Source organism: Prionailurus viverrinus, chromosome F1, assembly GCF_022837055.1.
Source record: "Prionailurus viverrinus isolate Anna chromosome F1, UM_Priviv_1.0, whole genome shotgun sequence".
Lineage (NCBI taxonomy): Eukaryota > Metazoa > Chordata > Mammalia > Carnivora > Felidae > Prionailurus > Prionailurus viverrinus.
The window spans coordinates 35,364,437-35,381,262 of NC_062577.1; the positions used below are offsets into that span (position 1 = coordinate 35,364,437).

At 36.7% G+C, this 16,826-nt stretch overlaps 1 protein-coding gene across 5 annotated transcripts in view; it reads left to right on the forward strand.

Moving 5' to 3' along the window:
• LOC125155173 (receptor-type tyrosine-protein phosphatase C-like) overlaps window positions 1-16,826 on the forward strand; it is a 68,084-nt gene that overhangs the window by 23,732 nt on the left and 27,526 nt on the right. For all 5 annotated transcript variants that reach the window (XM_047840105.1, XM_047840108.1, XM_047840107.1 and 2 more), the window contains 4 exons: window positions 710-829; window positions 1,210-1,362; window positions 3,232-3,443; window positions 8,635-8,695. In XM_047840105.1, coding sequence (XP_047696061.1) covers window positions 710-829; window positions 1,210-1,362; window positions 3,232-3,443; window positions 8,635-8,695 — 546 coding nt within the window. The remainder of the gene's footprint in view (window positions 1-709; window positions 830-1,209; window positions 1,363-3,231; window positions 3,444-8,634; window positions 8,696-16,826) is intronic.

Consider the following 16,826-nt stretch of genomic DNA (forward strand, 5'->3'; position numbering starts at 1 on the left):
GCAACAACGTAATTGAATATCTAGAACATTATATTGAGTGCAGTATGATAGACATACAAAAGTACTATTTGATTTTATCTATGTGAAGTGGATGAAGAAACAAATTGAATCTATAGTAACAGAGAAAAGTTCAGAGGGGGCTTGGGGTTGGGCAAAGAGGCTGAGTTGCCTGGGAAGTGACACAGAAGAAATTTGGGGGGATGATAGAGATGTTCTAGAGCTTGATTGTGGTGGTGGTTATGTAGATGCATATGCTTGTCAGAAGTGATAATTTTACCTCAAATTGGTGTGTTTTAATGTAAATTACACCTCATAAATTGATTTAAGCATTTATTACGTTCTTCATCTCAAGTTGGAAGTTTCCAAATAATGACAGTTAAGTTTATCAGTACTACCAATGACAGATTTTCAGCACAGTGAAATCTAGGAATTCCAAGGTAGATGAACAATAATACTATATCTGAGAGGAAGAGGATATTCGCAGATATTTTAGGTCAGTGGAATACTTGGGCTCCATAGTGCCACTGTAGAGTGACATTTCCTATGTTAAGCGACCTCTAAAGCAAATTTAATGAGACTAGATGTCTTTCTTTTAATTGCATAATTAACTCATAATTAAAATGTGACTGTTAATAATCATAATTATACAAAGGATGTTTTTCCACGTATTATTTTTCATATTTCATATTTCATTCTTATTTTTTAACAGGTCCAAAAGCACCTCCAAATATTACATGCAAGCCTACAAGCTCAACAGAAGGAATGATCACCTGGGAAAGCCCTGAAGATTATTTTGATAATTATGTTCTTTGTTTGCTGCATGCTTCAGGTAATTTGTGTAAGATTTAATTCCATGTCAGGAAAGATGAATCAAGAAGTGGGAAGCACTAGCAATGTGGATTGAACTAGTGAGCAACAACAGAAATACGATGCCTTGTTATTTGGTACAATCTTTACACTCTAAATTCAATCTTTATTCTCTAAAGCCTGGAGAAAGAAACCCTCAGGAAGATAATCCTCATTATTGTCCTCCAAATATTATATGAGTTGCACAGTTTGAACTCCTTATTCAGGCCCACAAAGAAGCAAAAAAATGCCTAATCCCTCAGAGTCAGCTCAAAATGATTTAATGTAGACAGCAAGTTAAATATGTGGCAATCTTGAGTTTTAATGACTTAAATGTTTCCTTTTTTTTTTTTTCTTGAGAAGAAAACTGCACAGTTCTGGGTAAAGAGAAGACCAAACGTCTGCAAAATTTGAAACCTTATACAAAGTACAGTGTGTCATTAAAGGCTTCCACCATGGGAAAAGTACGACGTGATGGACCTGCTGTGACATGTGAATTTGACACACTTGCAGATAGTAAGTTATAAGCCTTAATACTTCTTTCTGTGAATGGCAAGAAACAAGGTATGAACTTTCTTTTCTTTTTCCATTCTTTTTTTTTTTTAATGTTTATTTTTGAGAGAGACAGAGACAGAATGTGAGTGGGTTAGTGGGTTAGGGGCAGAGAGAGAGGGAGACACAGAGTTCGAAGCAGGCCCCAGGCTCTGAGCTGTCAGCACAGAGCCCCCATGCGGGGCTCGAACTCACAAGCTGCGAGATTATGACCTGAGCTGAAGTCAGACGTTCAACCAACTGAGCCACCCAGGCACCCCAGTATGAACTTTTTAGTATACAATCCGTCTTTCTTTATGCTTCATTGGGGAAACACATTGACCTGGCACATTTATTAACATCTAGGGTTTATAATAATTTAAAATACAATAATGTTCTAAACTGTTATCCTGGGTTCTCTGTATTCTTCATAGACCATCACAGATTTGTAAGAATGAAGCTTGAGGCCATATTAACTGGAACAATTTTAAGATTTCAGGCAATTTAAGTACCTAACCAACATAGATAAAAATGCATTGTCTATTGTTTTCTTTATTATCTAGAACTAGTAACTGCCAATGAGACACCTAATAACATCTCACCCACAAAGCATTCACTTGCTAACCTCTACTTACCCGCTTACCTTATAAAATACAGTAACTTATTGGCATTGTCTTCTCTTTGTTACAGCGAACTACTTGTTTTATTTTATGGCACATTTTGTCCTTTGAAGTTTCCTTTCAAAGTCATTTTCCTGTTGCTACCTGTATGATGTCTCCATAGTTTCCAGGCCTAAAGCTAGATCTATCTCCGTGGTGAATGTTAACTCCATTAAGTCAGGAAAGAAGAAACACCCCTGTGTAAGGCAGTATCTGTAGCTCCAGAGACCTTAGCTGGCACCAAGTTCATGAAGAAAAATTGTCTTATTCAGGGATGGATGTGGAATGCTCTTCATGAAATTTAATGTAATTTAGATTCCGGTTTTAAAAGTCCAGATCCTTGAGCTTTATGGTTTTGCTATTTTCCTAAATTTCTGTGAAGTCATAGCAAACAAAGATAATTTGTTGCTCCTCCTAAAGAATGCAGCCAGGTAGGTAGTTACTAGGATAATGTAAGCACCTCAAGAACGGAGGAGCTGGGGCGCCTGGCTGGCTCAGACAGTAGAGCATACAACTCTTGATCTCAGGGTTACAAGTTCAAGCCTCATGTTGGATGTAGAGATTATTTACAAATAAAATCTTAAAAAAAAAAAGAGCCGAAGAGCTCTACTGTATGTAGGCCTTCAGAATCGCTCTATCATCCACTCTTCTCCCCCTGCACCTTTCTTCCCCTCTTCTCTACCCCCTCTTTCCTTCTATTTTCTAATTGTGTATACTCTCCTTAGGGGATGGCACGAAGTCCCATGACTTCAAGTATAACACATATGCTAATATTCATTGAAAGACTGGGGGGTTTATTTTTAGATGTTTTGGTACAGCGTCTTGATGCATGTACTATTATAGCTTCTTCATCCATAATCTCCAAATTAATGCTGAAAATAATTTATATTGGTGGTGCCTGGGTGGCTCAGTTCGTTGGGCGACCGACTTCAGCTCAGGTCATGATCTCCCGGTTTATGAGTTTGAGACCCACGTTATTCTCTGTGCTGACAGCTCAGAGCCTGGACCCTGCTTCAGATTCTGTGTCTCCCTCTCTCTCTGCCCACCCCTACTCATGCTCTGTTTCTGTCTCTCAAAAATGAATAAACATTAAAAATTTTTAAAAATAATTAATAATGTACACAAATATTGCCAACTGATTTAAATATGCATGTACAAAGTGATTAAAGTAACAAATATTCCTTCGTTTTGATAGAGCCAACCAAAGTCAGGAACTTACTTGCTTCTCGGATATCAGATAATAGTATTCTTGTGAAGTGTGATCCTCCTTCAGACTTTAAAGGCCCCAGTAATGGATCCTACCATCTGGAAATCAAAATTGGAGATGCCTTTGTTAAAAATGAGTCACAAATAATTTGCCACTTCTCTGTACTATATCTTCAATATTCAACAAAATACGAATTTAAGGTAAGATAATTTCTATCCTCAACTGTAGTACTAATGTACATTATACTGATTATTACACCATACTTCAATAATACTAAGACCAATTGATGCTCACATGAGCTTTAGAAACTCTTCGTCTAATGAAATCATACTTTAAAGTCTTAAATGGTTGACTCCAAACTTCTTATCCCCAGCTCTAAGAACAATGGTTTCAAGCAAATATTTTGTTGGAGTGTTTTTCACCTTTAATGTAATTTGCTCATAGCAAAATTATTGTGCCTGTGTCAAGAAGCACAACATTTTATACACAGTAAATTAATTTAAATTTATGCACAATAGATTATTACTTTGCAAAATGTTTTATTTACCTTGACTTTTAATCTTTACTAACATGACTTTTTAAATTGCAAAATATTTTACAGGTGCACTGAGGTTAGAAAATAGTAGAAATAAATATTAGGAAATACCAGTGAACATGGAGAATTAAAAAAAAACTCATCTACAAGCTTACTGTCTACTGATCATATTTTATGAATGTGTTTCTGAAATGAAAAAACTCAGTCTTGGCCCTGGTTGTAGGGAAAAACCGTAGTTCCGTCTTTTCTTGTGTGTTCTTTTCTGTGAGTCTCCTGTACAATTCATGTGCAGCGCCACCCTTCTGATGCTTCTGGTCGCCAAATTTGTGTGGAGGTTTTCCTCCACATCAAGCAAGTCTTTGTGGCACCAGCTGGCTATCCTGCAATTTAATTCAAATCTGACACTATCTACCTGGAGATAGTGGCAGATTCCACAGGTTAGGGACTCAGTCCCACAAGACTGTTCCACCCCACTTCAGCTCTAACTGCCAGTAGTTGGTCCCTAGGTTACTCTCAACTTCTGTCTGACTTGGCTATAAATCAGGGGTTCCTATGGCCCTCTCCTCAGGCTTAGTTGCTTGTTAGTGTGGCTCACAGAACTCTGGGAAACACTTATTTACGTTTACCAGTTTATTGAAATATGTGATAAAGGATACAGAGGAACAGTCAGATGAAGAGATACATAGGGTGATGTCTGAGAAGGTCCCAAGTACAGGAGCTTCTGTCCCCATCAAGTTGGGATACATCACCTTCATGATATGGATGTGTTCACCAACCTGATAGCCCCCAAGCCACCTTCTTTGGGGTATTTTAAGGAGGCTTCATCATGTAGGTGTGACCAATCATTAATTTCATTTTCAGCCCTTCTACCTTCTCAAGAGAATGGGGGCTGGGGTGAAAATTCCAAGCTTCTAATCATAGCTTTGGCTTTCTAATGACTAGTCCTCATCCAGGAGCCATCCAGGAGCCCACCCAGTCACCTGATTAGAATGAAAAACACTCCTATTACCAGGGAAATTATAAGGACTTCAGGAGTTCTGTGCCAGGAACCAAGGGCAGAAACCAATATATATTTTCCATTATCTCACAACTTTCATAATATTGTAATGTGCATTTATATATATTCATCATACATATTATCAACATTCTGAACACATAGTTTAGTAACCTACATTTTTCATATATCACTACAACATGAACTTTTTCCATGTTAAATATTTCACTACAATGCAATTTTTAATGGTCGCCTAAGATTCTATTATCTGGCTTTTTAACATTCTACTAACTATAGTTTTCATCTGTTACAAACAACAATCAATTAACACACTTACTGGTAAATAGCACAATTTTTGAATGTGTCTTTAATGATTTCTATTTAAATAAATTCCTGGAAATAAAGGTATTGGGTCAAAAGGAATTTACTTGTATTTTAAGAATTTTTGTGATAATTTTTTTTTCCCTGTAAGTTACCAAATTACCCTTCCCATACAGTCTATTAAATAATTGCTCTTGAGAATCTCACCAACATTGGGCATGGCCTTCTTTTTCTTTGATGTTGAGTAGGTGAGATATGGTATTGACATCTCTTTTTGTTTGAAGAACAAACTGTCGAAGATAACTACAGTTTTTGTTGTTGCCGCTCCCTTGTCCAGTTTTATTGGGGGAAGTTTTTGGATATTAATGATATTAAACTCTTTGTCATATAAGTTGCAAGTTTTGTTTCCAGCTTGTAGTTTGCTTTTTAACTTTATTTATAACACTTTAAATCATACACAATTTTTCCTTTTATTTTTATTCAGTCAGATCTATCAGTTTTATTTCTGATTTAATGGAAATTTCAACAGTCAATAGTTGACTATTCAAAATAATGTTGACAATTGACCTTATACCCTTTATAACTTAAAGAAATGTTTATATATACATATGTTTATATACAAAAACATATGTATTTATAAATATATAACCTATCTTGTTTGTTTAATCAGACATAGTTTGGACTTCTTCCTGTGTTTTTATTGTACTATATTAGATGATGCCATGGTTGTGATGACATGATATGATTTGTTCATATGGTGAATTATAGTGATAGGTTTTGTAAGGATAAACCATGTCACGTTCCAAGAAAAAAAGTCTTGCTCTGTCACTGTGTATTATTCTTTGAAAGCATTATTGAATTCAAAGGCTTTTTTTAAGTCTTTATGAATAGACATTCATAAATGAAACCCTTCAATAAGTGGGTAGAGATGACGGGCACAGGCATTTGTATAGGTGTGGGCATGAATCATTCTTAGTATACTTTGCTATAAAAGTTGTGCTAACCTGATAAATAGCACATTTTCTTGTTTCTTTGCCTTTTTATAACCTTAAATAGTATAGGAATGATTTGTTCTCTGAAAATTTTTTTTTAATCCTCTTGACACAGAGGAATCCTCTCAGAGCCATTTTTTTTCAATATTATTGTTCTTTTCAGAAATTTTACACTTTGTGGATTTATATTTTTCCCATAATCCATATAAAAGAAATATTTTGTTATTACATATCATGTACATTATACTTCATCTCCCATTACTTTTCCAGCACCCATTAAGCTCCATTTATTTTCAGTTTCTCAAATGCACCTAGAATTTGCTCTCCATAGGTACTTTACCTTATGTTCTTCTCTCTTTCTAGAATTTTCTTCTCCCATTCATCAATGTAAGTTATTCTGGAAAAAATATAGGTAAACATCATATTAAAATACAACATTCAGGGGCACCTGGGTGGCTCAGTCGGTTAAGCGTCCGACTTCAGCTCAGGTCACGATCTCGCGGTCCGTGAGTTCTAGCCCCGCATCGGGCTCTGGGCTGATGGCTCAGAGCCTGGAGCCTGCTTCCGATTCTGTGTCTCCCTCTCTCTCTCTGCCCGTTCCCCGTTCATGCTCTGTCTCTCTCTGTCTCAAAAATAAATAAACGTTAAAAAAAATTTTAAAAATACAACATTCAAATTCAAAGTAGTAGATTATTACTTAGTTATTCATTCTTTTCCCCAGCCTTCAAAAGATTGTCTCTTGTTTTCTTCATTGCATGTACCATAATTCATTTTCATGTTTCTTTCTGTCTCCACTACCACATTTATGCCATCACGAGGGATCAATAATTTTAGCTTTATTCATCATTGTGATCTCTGGTTAACAGATTCATAAAGTAATTTTTATCATTGCTCCATTTATTACTTTTCTTTTTGTAGATTTGTTTTTATGTTCTTCTGCTAATTTGGGATTGAAAGCATTTTTGGTCCATTTCTTTATTTTTTTATTATTAAAAAAAACAACAAAAAAAGAAAAAATTAAACTATGAATTGTCTTTTGGTAAAATTTTGACTGTATCCCATGCCTGTGTTATTATTAATTTTTCTTTTTTTTATTTATTAAATTTTTTTTTACATTTATTTATTTTTGAGAGACAGAGTGAGACAAAGTGAGAGTGGGGGAGAGGCAGAGAGAGAGGGAGACAGAGAATCTGAAGCAGGCTCCAGACTCTGAGCTGTCAGCACAGAGCCTGACACGGGGCTTGAACCCACAAACTGTGAGATTATGACCTGAGCCAAAGTTGGATGCTTAACCGACTGAGCCACCCAGGAGCCCCTATTATTATTAATTTTTCAATGACTGACATAAAATTTAACAAGTGGATTTTTAGAGTAGAATGTTCTGATTATATTTCCCAAGAATTTATATTGCAGTTGGAAAGAATTTCTAATTTATCTGTTTTTTAAAGAGATAGTGTTTCTAGCTTTTAAAAGATAATTAGCTTTTATAATTTCTACTATTTTTAAACGTTTATTTATTTTTGAGAGTGAGAAAGAGAATGTGTGCAAGCAGGGGAGGGACAGAGAGAGGGGGACAGAGGATGCTAAGCTCTCAAAAGAGAGCCTGATGCGGGCTCGAACTCACAAACCACGAGATCATGACCTGAGCCAAAGTCAGACGCTTAACCAACTGAACCACCCAGAAGTCCTACAATTTCTATTTTTTGGAATTAATAGAGTATTTTTTACAGTTAAATGTATAATGAATATTTACAAATATTCTGTGAGTACTGAGGAAATTATATATCTTCCAAAGGGTAAAAACTTAGATATATATTGTCCAAATGTATCATGTTTATCTTTTAATGATATTATTCAGATTTGTTTTTACCTTTTTTTTTTTCCAAAGCCTCTTACTGCTCTCTTATTCTTTTCAGTTTCCCTTATATAACTAAATTGTTTTGGCTTTATTTGTATTCAATATTATGAGACACAGGGAGTTTTGCTAGTTAGGTTAATACTGTAGATTTTACCCTGTATCACTTGGGGGTATCAATCCTTATAACTTTAACCCTTGTGAACTAAATATCAATTTATTATAAACACTGTGATTGTCATATTGTTTCTATTTGCTTTTACCAATTGTATGTTCATTTTGTGTGTAACTTTTACAAACAGTACATGGTAGTTTCCCTTTTAAATAAAATGTATAGATATTAACCTATCAATAGGGAATTTTAACTTTAAGCTTTGAAGAATTTGATGTGTTGGAGTTTATTCCTTCAGTTTCACTTACTCTTGCCGATTATACTATTATTATTGTTGTTGTTGTTGTTGTTGCCAAATAAGCTAAGATTTCTTTATGTCTTTTTCACTGTTAAATATTTTCTTTGAAAAACTATTTGATAATAAGACATTGACATAATCTTGAGGTTTCTATTTTTAAATTAACGTTAACCTGTATATTTTAAATTAAAATAGACACCACTGTATGAGAAATAATGTATGTGTTGCATTATGATAGATAAATTCACGTTAGAAAACTATTTTGTTTTATTACTGGAATTCAGGTCTATTACAACAACAGACACCATAATGGAACTCCAGAATCTGTTTTTCATTCAACATCTTGTAAGTCATTTTTTGGCTCTTTATTATATTATATTAAAATATATATTAACATTACAAACCTTTATTATTTTACATTCGTGCTTATATTTAATTATTAAATGTTTATATATTTCCTATCAAGGTAATATTTTATGTTTTCTGAAAAAAAACATGTGTAGGTGAATAAAACAATATTGTTTTATTTTTAATTTTTTATTTGAATGTAGTTGACACAAATACTACATTAGTTTCAGCTGTACAATGGAGTGATTTGGCTTCTCTTCATTTATCCTATGCTCACCACAAGTGTTCCTACCATCTGTGACCATATAACACTATTACAATATTGTTGGCTATATTCTTTCTGCTGTGCCTTTTATTCCTGTGACTTACTCATCCCATAACTGGCAGCTTGTATCTCCCACTCCTCTTCACCCATTTTGTCCCCCCACCCCACCTCTCTTCTCTCTGGCAATCATTAATCCGTCCCCTGTAAAATACAGTATTTTAAATTCAATTAAAAGATTCCATTATTAAAGGAGGTAGATTTCATAAAACAATTTGTAAGAGGATATATCTGTATAGACTTAAATTATGAGTATGTTTATGACATTTTTCATGACTGTTAACAAAACATGTTTGTTTTGTGTACCGTTTTGGAGACTTACCTATTTTGTCTTATTCTGTCCCTCAAAGTTGAGCTTGGTAGAGGCAGGCATTAGATACAAATCTGTCCTGATTTACCTAATTACAGCTAAGATAAAAATCGCTTAATTACAACATGGCTATTTAATTTTTTATCATTGCTATTTTAAATATTTTGATCAAAATAAAGTTGCAGATAGAAAAAAACCACTTAAACTTAAATGTCATTATAACAATGACATTAACAGCTTTGTGTCACCACTCCCCACTCATTGTCCTGCTCACCAAGACAGCCACTTTTCACCATTTCTGTTTTCAGTTCTTCTTATGGTTATCTCTATAGGGGTAAAGAATATTAGCTGCTCCTCTTTCTAGAGTTAGTAACATTGCCCATGGATTTCATCCTACAGAGGGAGAAGGCAGTACACTGTTTTAAGTTTCTCAGCTTGTTCACCATTTGTATGTTTGTAAATTAAATTAAATGATGTAAATTTCTGTGTTGTGTTATCAACTGTAGACAGTTTCTTTTACTTTTTTTTAATGTTTATTTATTTTTGAGAGAGAGAGAGAGAGAGGGAGCCGGGAGGGGCAGAGAGAGAGGGAGACACAGAATCTGAAGCAGGCTCCAGGCTTGAGCTATCAGTACAGAGCCCAATGCAGGGCTTGAACCCATGAACCGTGAAATCATGACCGGAGCTGAAGTCAAGCGCTTAACTGACGGAGCCACCCAGGCGCCCCAACTCTAGACAGTTTCTGATGCTATCATTGCAATGTCTCAGTCTTACTCTCTTACACACACATGCAAGTGTGCAAGCACTAATGCCTTATTTCCCAAAGTCTCTGAAAAGAGGAAAGATATAAAAATTCATGTTCCAAACTGTTGTCCCAGGTCCCATGTAAAGTTTCCACTCTTCCTGCTCTGATTTATTAAATAAAAGCTTCTAATACTAAATGCCCACCAAATTCAACCAGATAGCTTTGATTTTATTTACATATAAATACTTTTCTTTTATAATTTCTTACAATAAAAACAACTCCATTGAATTGTTTTTTTTCTGCCTATGCAGATAACTTCTAGCTGCAGCACCTACTCTTGGGAGTCATAGACTCAACTGGACGTTTCACACTCACTCACATTTTACTAGGCCAGATGTGATACCATTTCACTCAAGGAGACACAGAACAGAAAACACAGTGCGCCAGCAAGGGGGCGTAGCGATAGTGGTCACAGTGCCCATGGCAACCCTGGAACTGTTCTTTGACCCTCCCAGAGGCAAGTGAGATGTGAGAGAATCGGGTCACATGTGTGGGTGTGCTAGCTGCCCTTGCTTAGAAGCCCCCCGTTAAGAAAGGAATCGGTATCTCTTAGAATAGTTCCTTGGGAGTAGCTTCCAGACATGCCACAGGGATTGTGCCCAAAAATGAGATGTGCCCTGGGTTACTCCACTCAGGGAGACCGAAAACTGGGGCTTGCACCAGGACAGTGTGGTTCACACATAAATCTTCCTGTCCAGGCACAGTTGAGCAACCAGGGATCATTTTCGTCATTGGCAACATTGCCTAGAAAGGCAGCTAACATTCCGCTTTTATCAGATTTCCATGTCCGTGGAGCTAGAGTGTTATCCCACGGTCCCTTCCTCACCAAGCAGAAAAAGTTTTATTGACTCTTCACTCACGATGGCATTTTTGTAATAGATAAATGACAGAATGAGGTTTTAATAGTAATGTCTTCACCAGGAGAAGTCTTGGGTTGTGACTTGCCAAGAATGCACCTCCTAGAAAAGTTTTGCTGAGCTTCCCTGGCATAAGACTTCATTAGCCACACGTTGACAATGTTCCCGAAAGAGCTCCTGGGGCCCTTTCTTCCTGTACTGATTTGGACTACCTAGGTGTACAGCTTAGCTACTGTGGTAAAATTTTCCTTCATTAGCTTCCTGTTTCAGAATTGCTACATCTGAATCTCATTTGTTAAAAAAAAATTACTGGTATATATTCTCTAGTGTAAGAAGAAAATATTCTAATTCTGGCACACATAAAAATGCAATGCTTTAATTCTACTCTGTCACTTGATCCATAGGTTGACCTGGCATAGAATTCTGTGTTTAAAAACTTAGTATTGAAAAAGTATTTCTGTTTCGTTCTCCTGCATCCAGTATTACTTTCTAATGCCATCCTGTTTTTCGTTCTTTGTCTGTATTCTCATATCTTTTTTCTCTTTGGGACTTTTAGGCTTTCCTCTTTATTCTTTGTCTTGCACGAGTCTTTTCTTGTATACTATTGGCTTTTGTGACCTGGAAACATATCTCTGAGAAATTTTTTTTCATTCCACTTTTTTTTTTTTTCCTGTAGCCCTTCTGGAGCTCCTGTTAGTCCCATTTTGGAACTCCTAAGTCAAATTATTATTTTGGAACCCCCCTTTATTGTTGAGGATTTCTTTGACAATTCGGTTCTTATCAGCAGTTTGATCAAAGTTACAGGGAGACCATAGAAAAGGGTGATTAGAAGTTCTATGGCCCTAATCAAAAAGAATGACATCTTGCCATTTGCAACTATGTGGATGGACCTGGAGGGTATTATGCTAAGTGAAATTGGTCAGTCAGAGAAACACAAAAATCATATGGCTTCACTCATGTGAGGACTTTAAGAGACAAAACAGATGAACATAAGGGAAGGGAAACAAAAATCATATAAAAACAGGGAGAGGGACAAAAACATAAGAGACTCTTAAGTATGGAGAACAAACACTGGAGAGGTTGTGGGAGGGGGGGATGGGCTAAATGGGTAAGGTTCATTAAGGAATCTACCCCTGAAATCATTGTTGCACTATATGCTAACTAACTTGAATGTAAATTTAAAAAATAAATAATAAATTATTAAAAAAAAGTTCTGTAGCCCTTACAGGGACTGTTGACTGAGGAGATTCCTTGTAATATTTATGATTTGTTTTCTCCGGTGCCATTTATTATCTCTGGAAATTAATCAATGTAATACTTCTTGTGGTAGTGTAGGGGAATGTAGGGGAATGGTTCTTCCCATAGTAGGGCAGAGGGACAGGTGTTCAACCATTTCATAGGCAGACATTGACTTTGCCCTCCTAATCTCAGTCCTGGGCCACATCCCTGCTCTGTTCTGAGCCTGATTTTACCTTGAGTCTCTTAACCTTTTCCTTTCAATTTTCTCAGAGAATAAACTTCTTTCTCCTCCCTGGAGTGTCTTTTCAAAGGGTGTTTGGTTTCTCTGTAAATAGACATTCAACTGTACCATTTTTGGTCCTATGATTCATTTCCACTGTCTATGTGCCTCCAAATTTGAGACTCAGGCATTCTGGGTAACTGGTATGGATCTTATGCAGTGTGCTATTTTGGTGCTGGCTTTCTCTCCTTTGTTTTCTACCTTCCAAAACTTGCTGAAATCTCTCTAACTCTAATTTCCCTTCTCCCATTCTTTCTGGCATTATGGATCTATGCCACTGTCAGGTCTTTAATAGTAGCAGAATTCCTGGAAAGAAGGGAGAGAGACGTGTTCTTAGGTCATGATATATATCTGAAGTCTTGGTTGTTTTATCATTAATAATTTTATCAAGGCAAGTCTGAAGCTACTTAATGTTTCTGTAGAATGGACCCTAATTAATTGCTGTGGAATGAAACGCTTACTCATAGTCATTTGGGGCAGTTTCTCGCAAAATCTCAGTTCAAGGTGTCCTATTTTTCTAGTAACATGCTTTCATTTTAGTAATTTCCTTGAGGTGGATGAGTTTAGATGATTGTTCCTCTGATGAGGTTTTTATCCACAAATTTTGGAAACAATCATGTCGATCAATATATATACCAGTAATCACAGGTTTATTGATAATTTTAGTGAAAAGAATTTGAGAGAAACACGTTGGGTCATTTTGGGAGTCTATTGCAATAAGAACTTCTCTAAAATATTCAATACAACCCATGTATCCTCACAAGATCCTTTTAAATAAAATAAAATCATTCCCATTTTATAGACGAGGAAATTTTAACTTAGATAATTCAATCAATTTATTTTTTGTTTCCAGTAAAGAAGTGGTGGAGCCAGAATTCAAACACAGGTCCAACATCTGCCAGTCTCTATTTGAAATTAATTTATTCTTACTATTAAGAATTTCCAGTTACAGACATTTTGAACATGAGACACACGGTCTCTGGCAGCTATCTGTTTAGCTGGGTCATTCCCATCTTTCAGGTTATAGAAAGTCTCATGCTCAAGGCCACTCCTGAACGTGTAGAAAATAGGTTCCCCTTACTTTTTTTCCACTTACTCACTCTTTCATAAATCTAAGGAAAATACATTATTATTTTATTTGTTGGTTTACCTGTTTAGCATTTGTTTCCCCCCCAAAGAATGAAAATTTCCTTAGAACTGGTAACTTCTCATGCCTTATATTCTGCTGTATCCTTAGAGACTATCCCAGTGCAGCACTTCTCAGTAAGTATGGGGTGAATGAGGGGTACCAATGAATTAATGTAACGACAGATGCTTTAACAGATAAACCTCCAAATCCCAGTGACTTAACAGAATTGAAATTTATTTCTTACCCTACACCAATTGGTAAGTGTTTGTGTGTGTGTAGGTGGTGGAGTTCTGTTCTACATATTCATTCAAAACTCTAGGCTGACATAGGGTTTCCATTTTTCATATATAGCTTCTAATTTTGCTATGGTTGCCAACATCCATCCGGCAACCCGGAGAAGAGAGTGTGTAACATCTCTCCAGAGGGTTTAAGCACCAGGCCTGGAACTAACATATCTCACTTCTACCTTTATCTCAGTCACATGGCAACACTGAACAGCAAGTAAAGCTGATTCAGAAGGAAAAGAAAACAGGTGGATTCAGCATTAGCCAATCTCTGCCACAAGAAAGAAAGGAGGACTGATTAAATACCCAGCATACCCAGTCTTCTCAGTCTTACCAAACTGCTTCAAATGTATTATTCCTATATTGTTTTAAAAACATGATTTAGGGGGCACCTGGGTGGCTCAGTCGGTTGAGTGTCTGGCTTCGGCTCAGGTCGTGATCTCACAGTTTGTGAGTTCAAGCCCCCCGTTGATCTCTGTGCTGACAGCTCAGAGCCTGGAGCCTGCTTCAGATTCTGTGTCTCCCTCTCTCTCTCTGCCCTCCCATGCTCGTGCTCTTTCTCTGTCTCTCAAAAATAAATAAACGTTAAAAAGTTAAAAAAAAACCATGATTTAGGATGACTGAATTTCAATTTCCTCATCTAAAATAGTAAGAACATCATTTCCTTTCCTATCTGCATTAGCCAGAGCAAACCATAGTAGCAATATATAACACTGGTGCACCACTCCACATCCCTTTGGTATCCTCCAATCCCTCCATATACAATGTAAACTCATAATCAATCATTATGATCACCCTTGAAATTATTCTTGAATCCCTTGATCCCATCAATCGCCCAATTCCCACATCCAACAGCTTTCTTTTCTCTCTCCTGCATCATTATTTCCCTTCTGTGCTAGATAAGTCTAATCGGTATGCAATTGTTGAAAACAAACAGCAACCACAATATTTCTTTTGACACTATTTCCTCTTCAGCCACCCCTTTATTTCATCTCCACACCCCCCCACCTCCCAACAGTAAAGCTTCTATGAAAGAGATTTGTATTTTGACTGTCTCTGGTTCTTTTCCTATTTTTCTCTTGGGCCTGCCTATTCCACTGAATCGCTCTTGTCAAATCCAACAATGCCCTCTCTGATAGTACATCAAAAGGTCAATTCTCAGTCCTCATTGAATTTGACTTATCAACACCATTCATCATAGTTGATTACCCCCTCCTCCTTGAAAGATTTCCTTTTAAATTGGCTTCCTGGACACGCTCTTAAATTTTCTTCTATTTCACTTGTTAGTCTCCTTTCCTGGTTCTATCTTTCCTCTCCAAACTTTTAATATTAGAGTGTCCGAGGACTTAGTCTTGGGATTTCTTTCCTTTCTATCTAATTTTAATTTCCTGGTGAATTATTCAATCTTCTACCTTTAAATAACAGCTCCATGATGAAAGCTTTCAAATTTATGTCCAGTCCCAGACCCTTTCTTGCAAGATTTATGGTACAAGAGTTCCACATTTGCATGTTCAGGCTTCCTATTTGGCATCTCCACTTGGCTGTCTAATTATTTTTCAAATTCACAAATCCAAAAGTGAGCTCCTGCTCTCCGCTGCACCCACAGTCTTCCTGATGTCCATTAATTATAACTTCATGTAACTATTTCTACTCACTCTAGAGCCACCAAACTGGTATGAACCACTGTCATATTTTGGCTGGATTATGGCATTCTCAACGAGTAGTCCTAAAAACCTGTAAAATGTGTAGTCAGAGTATATCACTTCTCTGTTCAAAATCCTGCAGGTGCTGCCTGTGTAACAAAAAAGCTGATGTATCATTAAAATGGCTTCCAGGCCCTACAAATCTGGCCCTTGCCTCTCCCCTCTCTGCGTCATACTCTTACGTGACAACTCCTGTTGCTACCCTTCACTGGCTCCACTCCAGCCACATTGGCATTCTGGCTATTCCTTGGACATGCCGGCCATGCTCCTACCTGTGGGTTCTTGCCCTATCCTTCCTTTGCCTCAAACAGGCAGCCTCCAGATATCTGCTTAGCTAACTCTCTCACCTGCTCACAGTCTTTATCATCTTCTAGCCTACGTTACCATCTGCTTATTTATTATGTGCACTGTTAAGTGTCTGTCGTGTCAGTAGGTCATTTCCATGAGGACACGGATCCTTGTTTTGTTCTCCGAGATATCTTATGTAACTAAATCAGTGTTTGGCACACAGTAGGACTCAAAACTTTTTTTTTTTCCGAATAGTGAGTAATTAGTCCTTGTATGTCCAAGACAGCGTGCCAAGTGTTTATTGTAAATCAATTCATTTAACCTCATTTTTGGAATTAGGGAATGGAGTCACAAACATAATGAAGATTCTAGCCAAGGCCCCACCTAGGAAGTGGTACGGCTAGGTTGGAACCGAAGCAGTCTAGCTCCCAAGTGAGGCCCTGGTTTCACTGCATTCCTCTCTGCCCTTTCATTGTGTATGAAAAGTAGGAAATACTCCCCCAGGGCAAAGGATGTTTCCAGTACACTGTCTTTTCTCTGTCCTTCTCCAGAAGAGGGTATGATTTCCCATTAAACCCTGGTGAACATTTACATCAGGATAAGTAATCCTAACGGTAGAACGAAACAATTTTGTCCCTCGGTTAATTGATTTTATACCTCAATGGTAAGAAAGTTTATCTGTGTGGGACAGAAGCCTTTGTGATCTTTGTGGGAGGCTATCTACTTATGCACATAAAGTTACACCAAATGAGTTTCTCTCTGAGATCTATAATAACTAGACTCCCTCTCTAATCCCTTCCAAATGGAGTGACTGAAAGAAAGAGAATTAAGTCTAAATGATAGTATCGCATAAAAGAATAGTGTTTTGTGGAAGGAGAGTTTCTCTTCTGTATTCTAATTGCTTTCTTAAA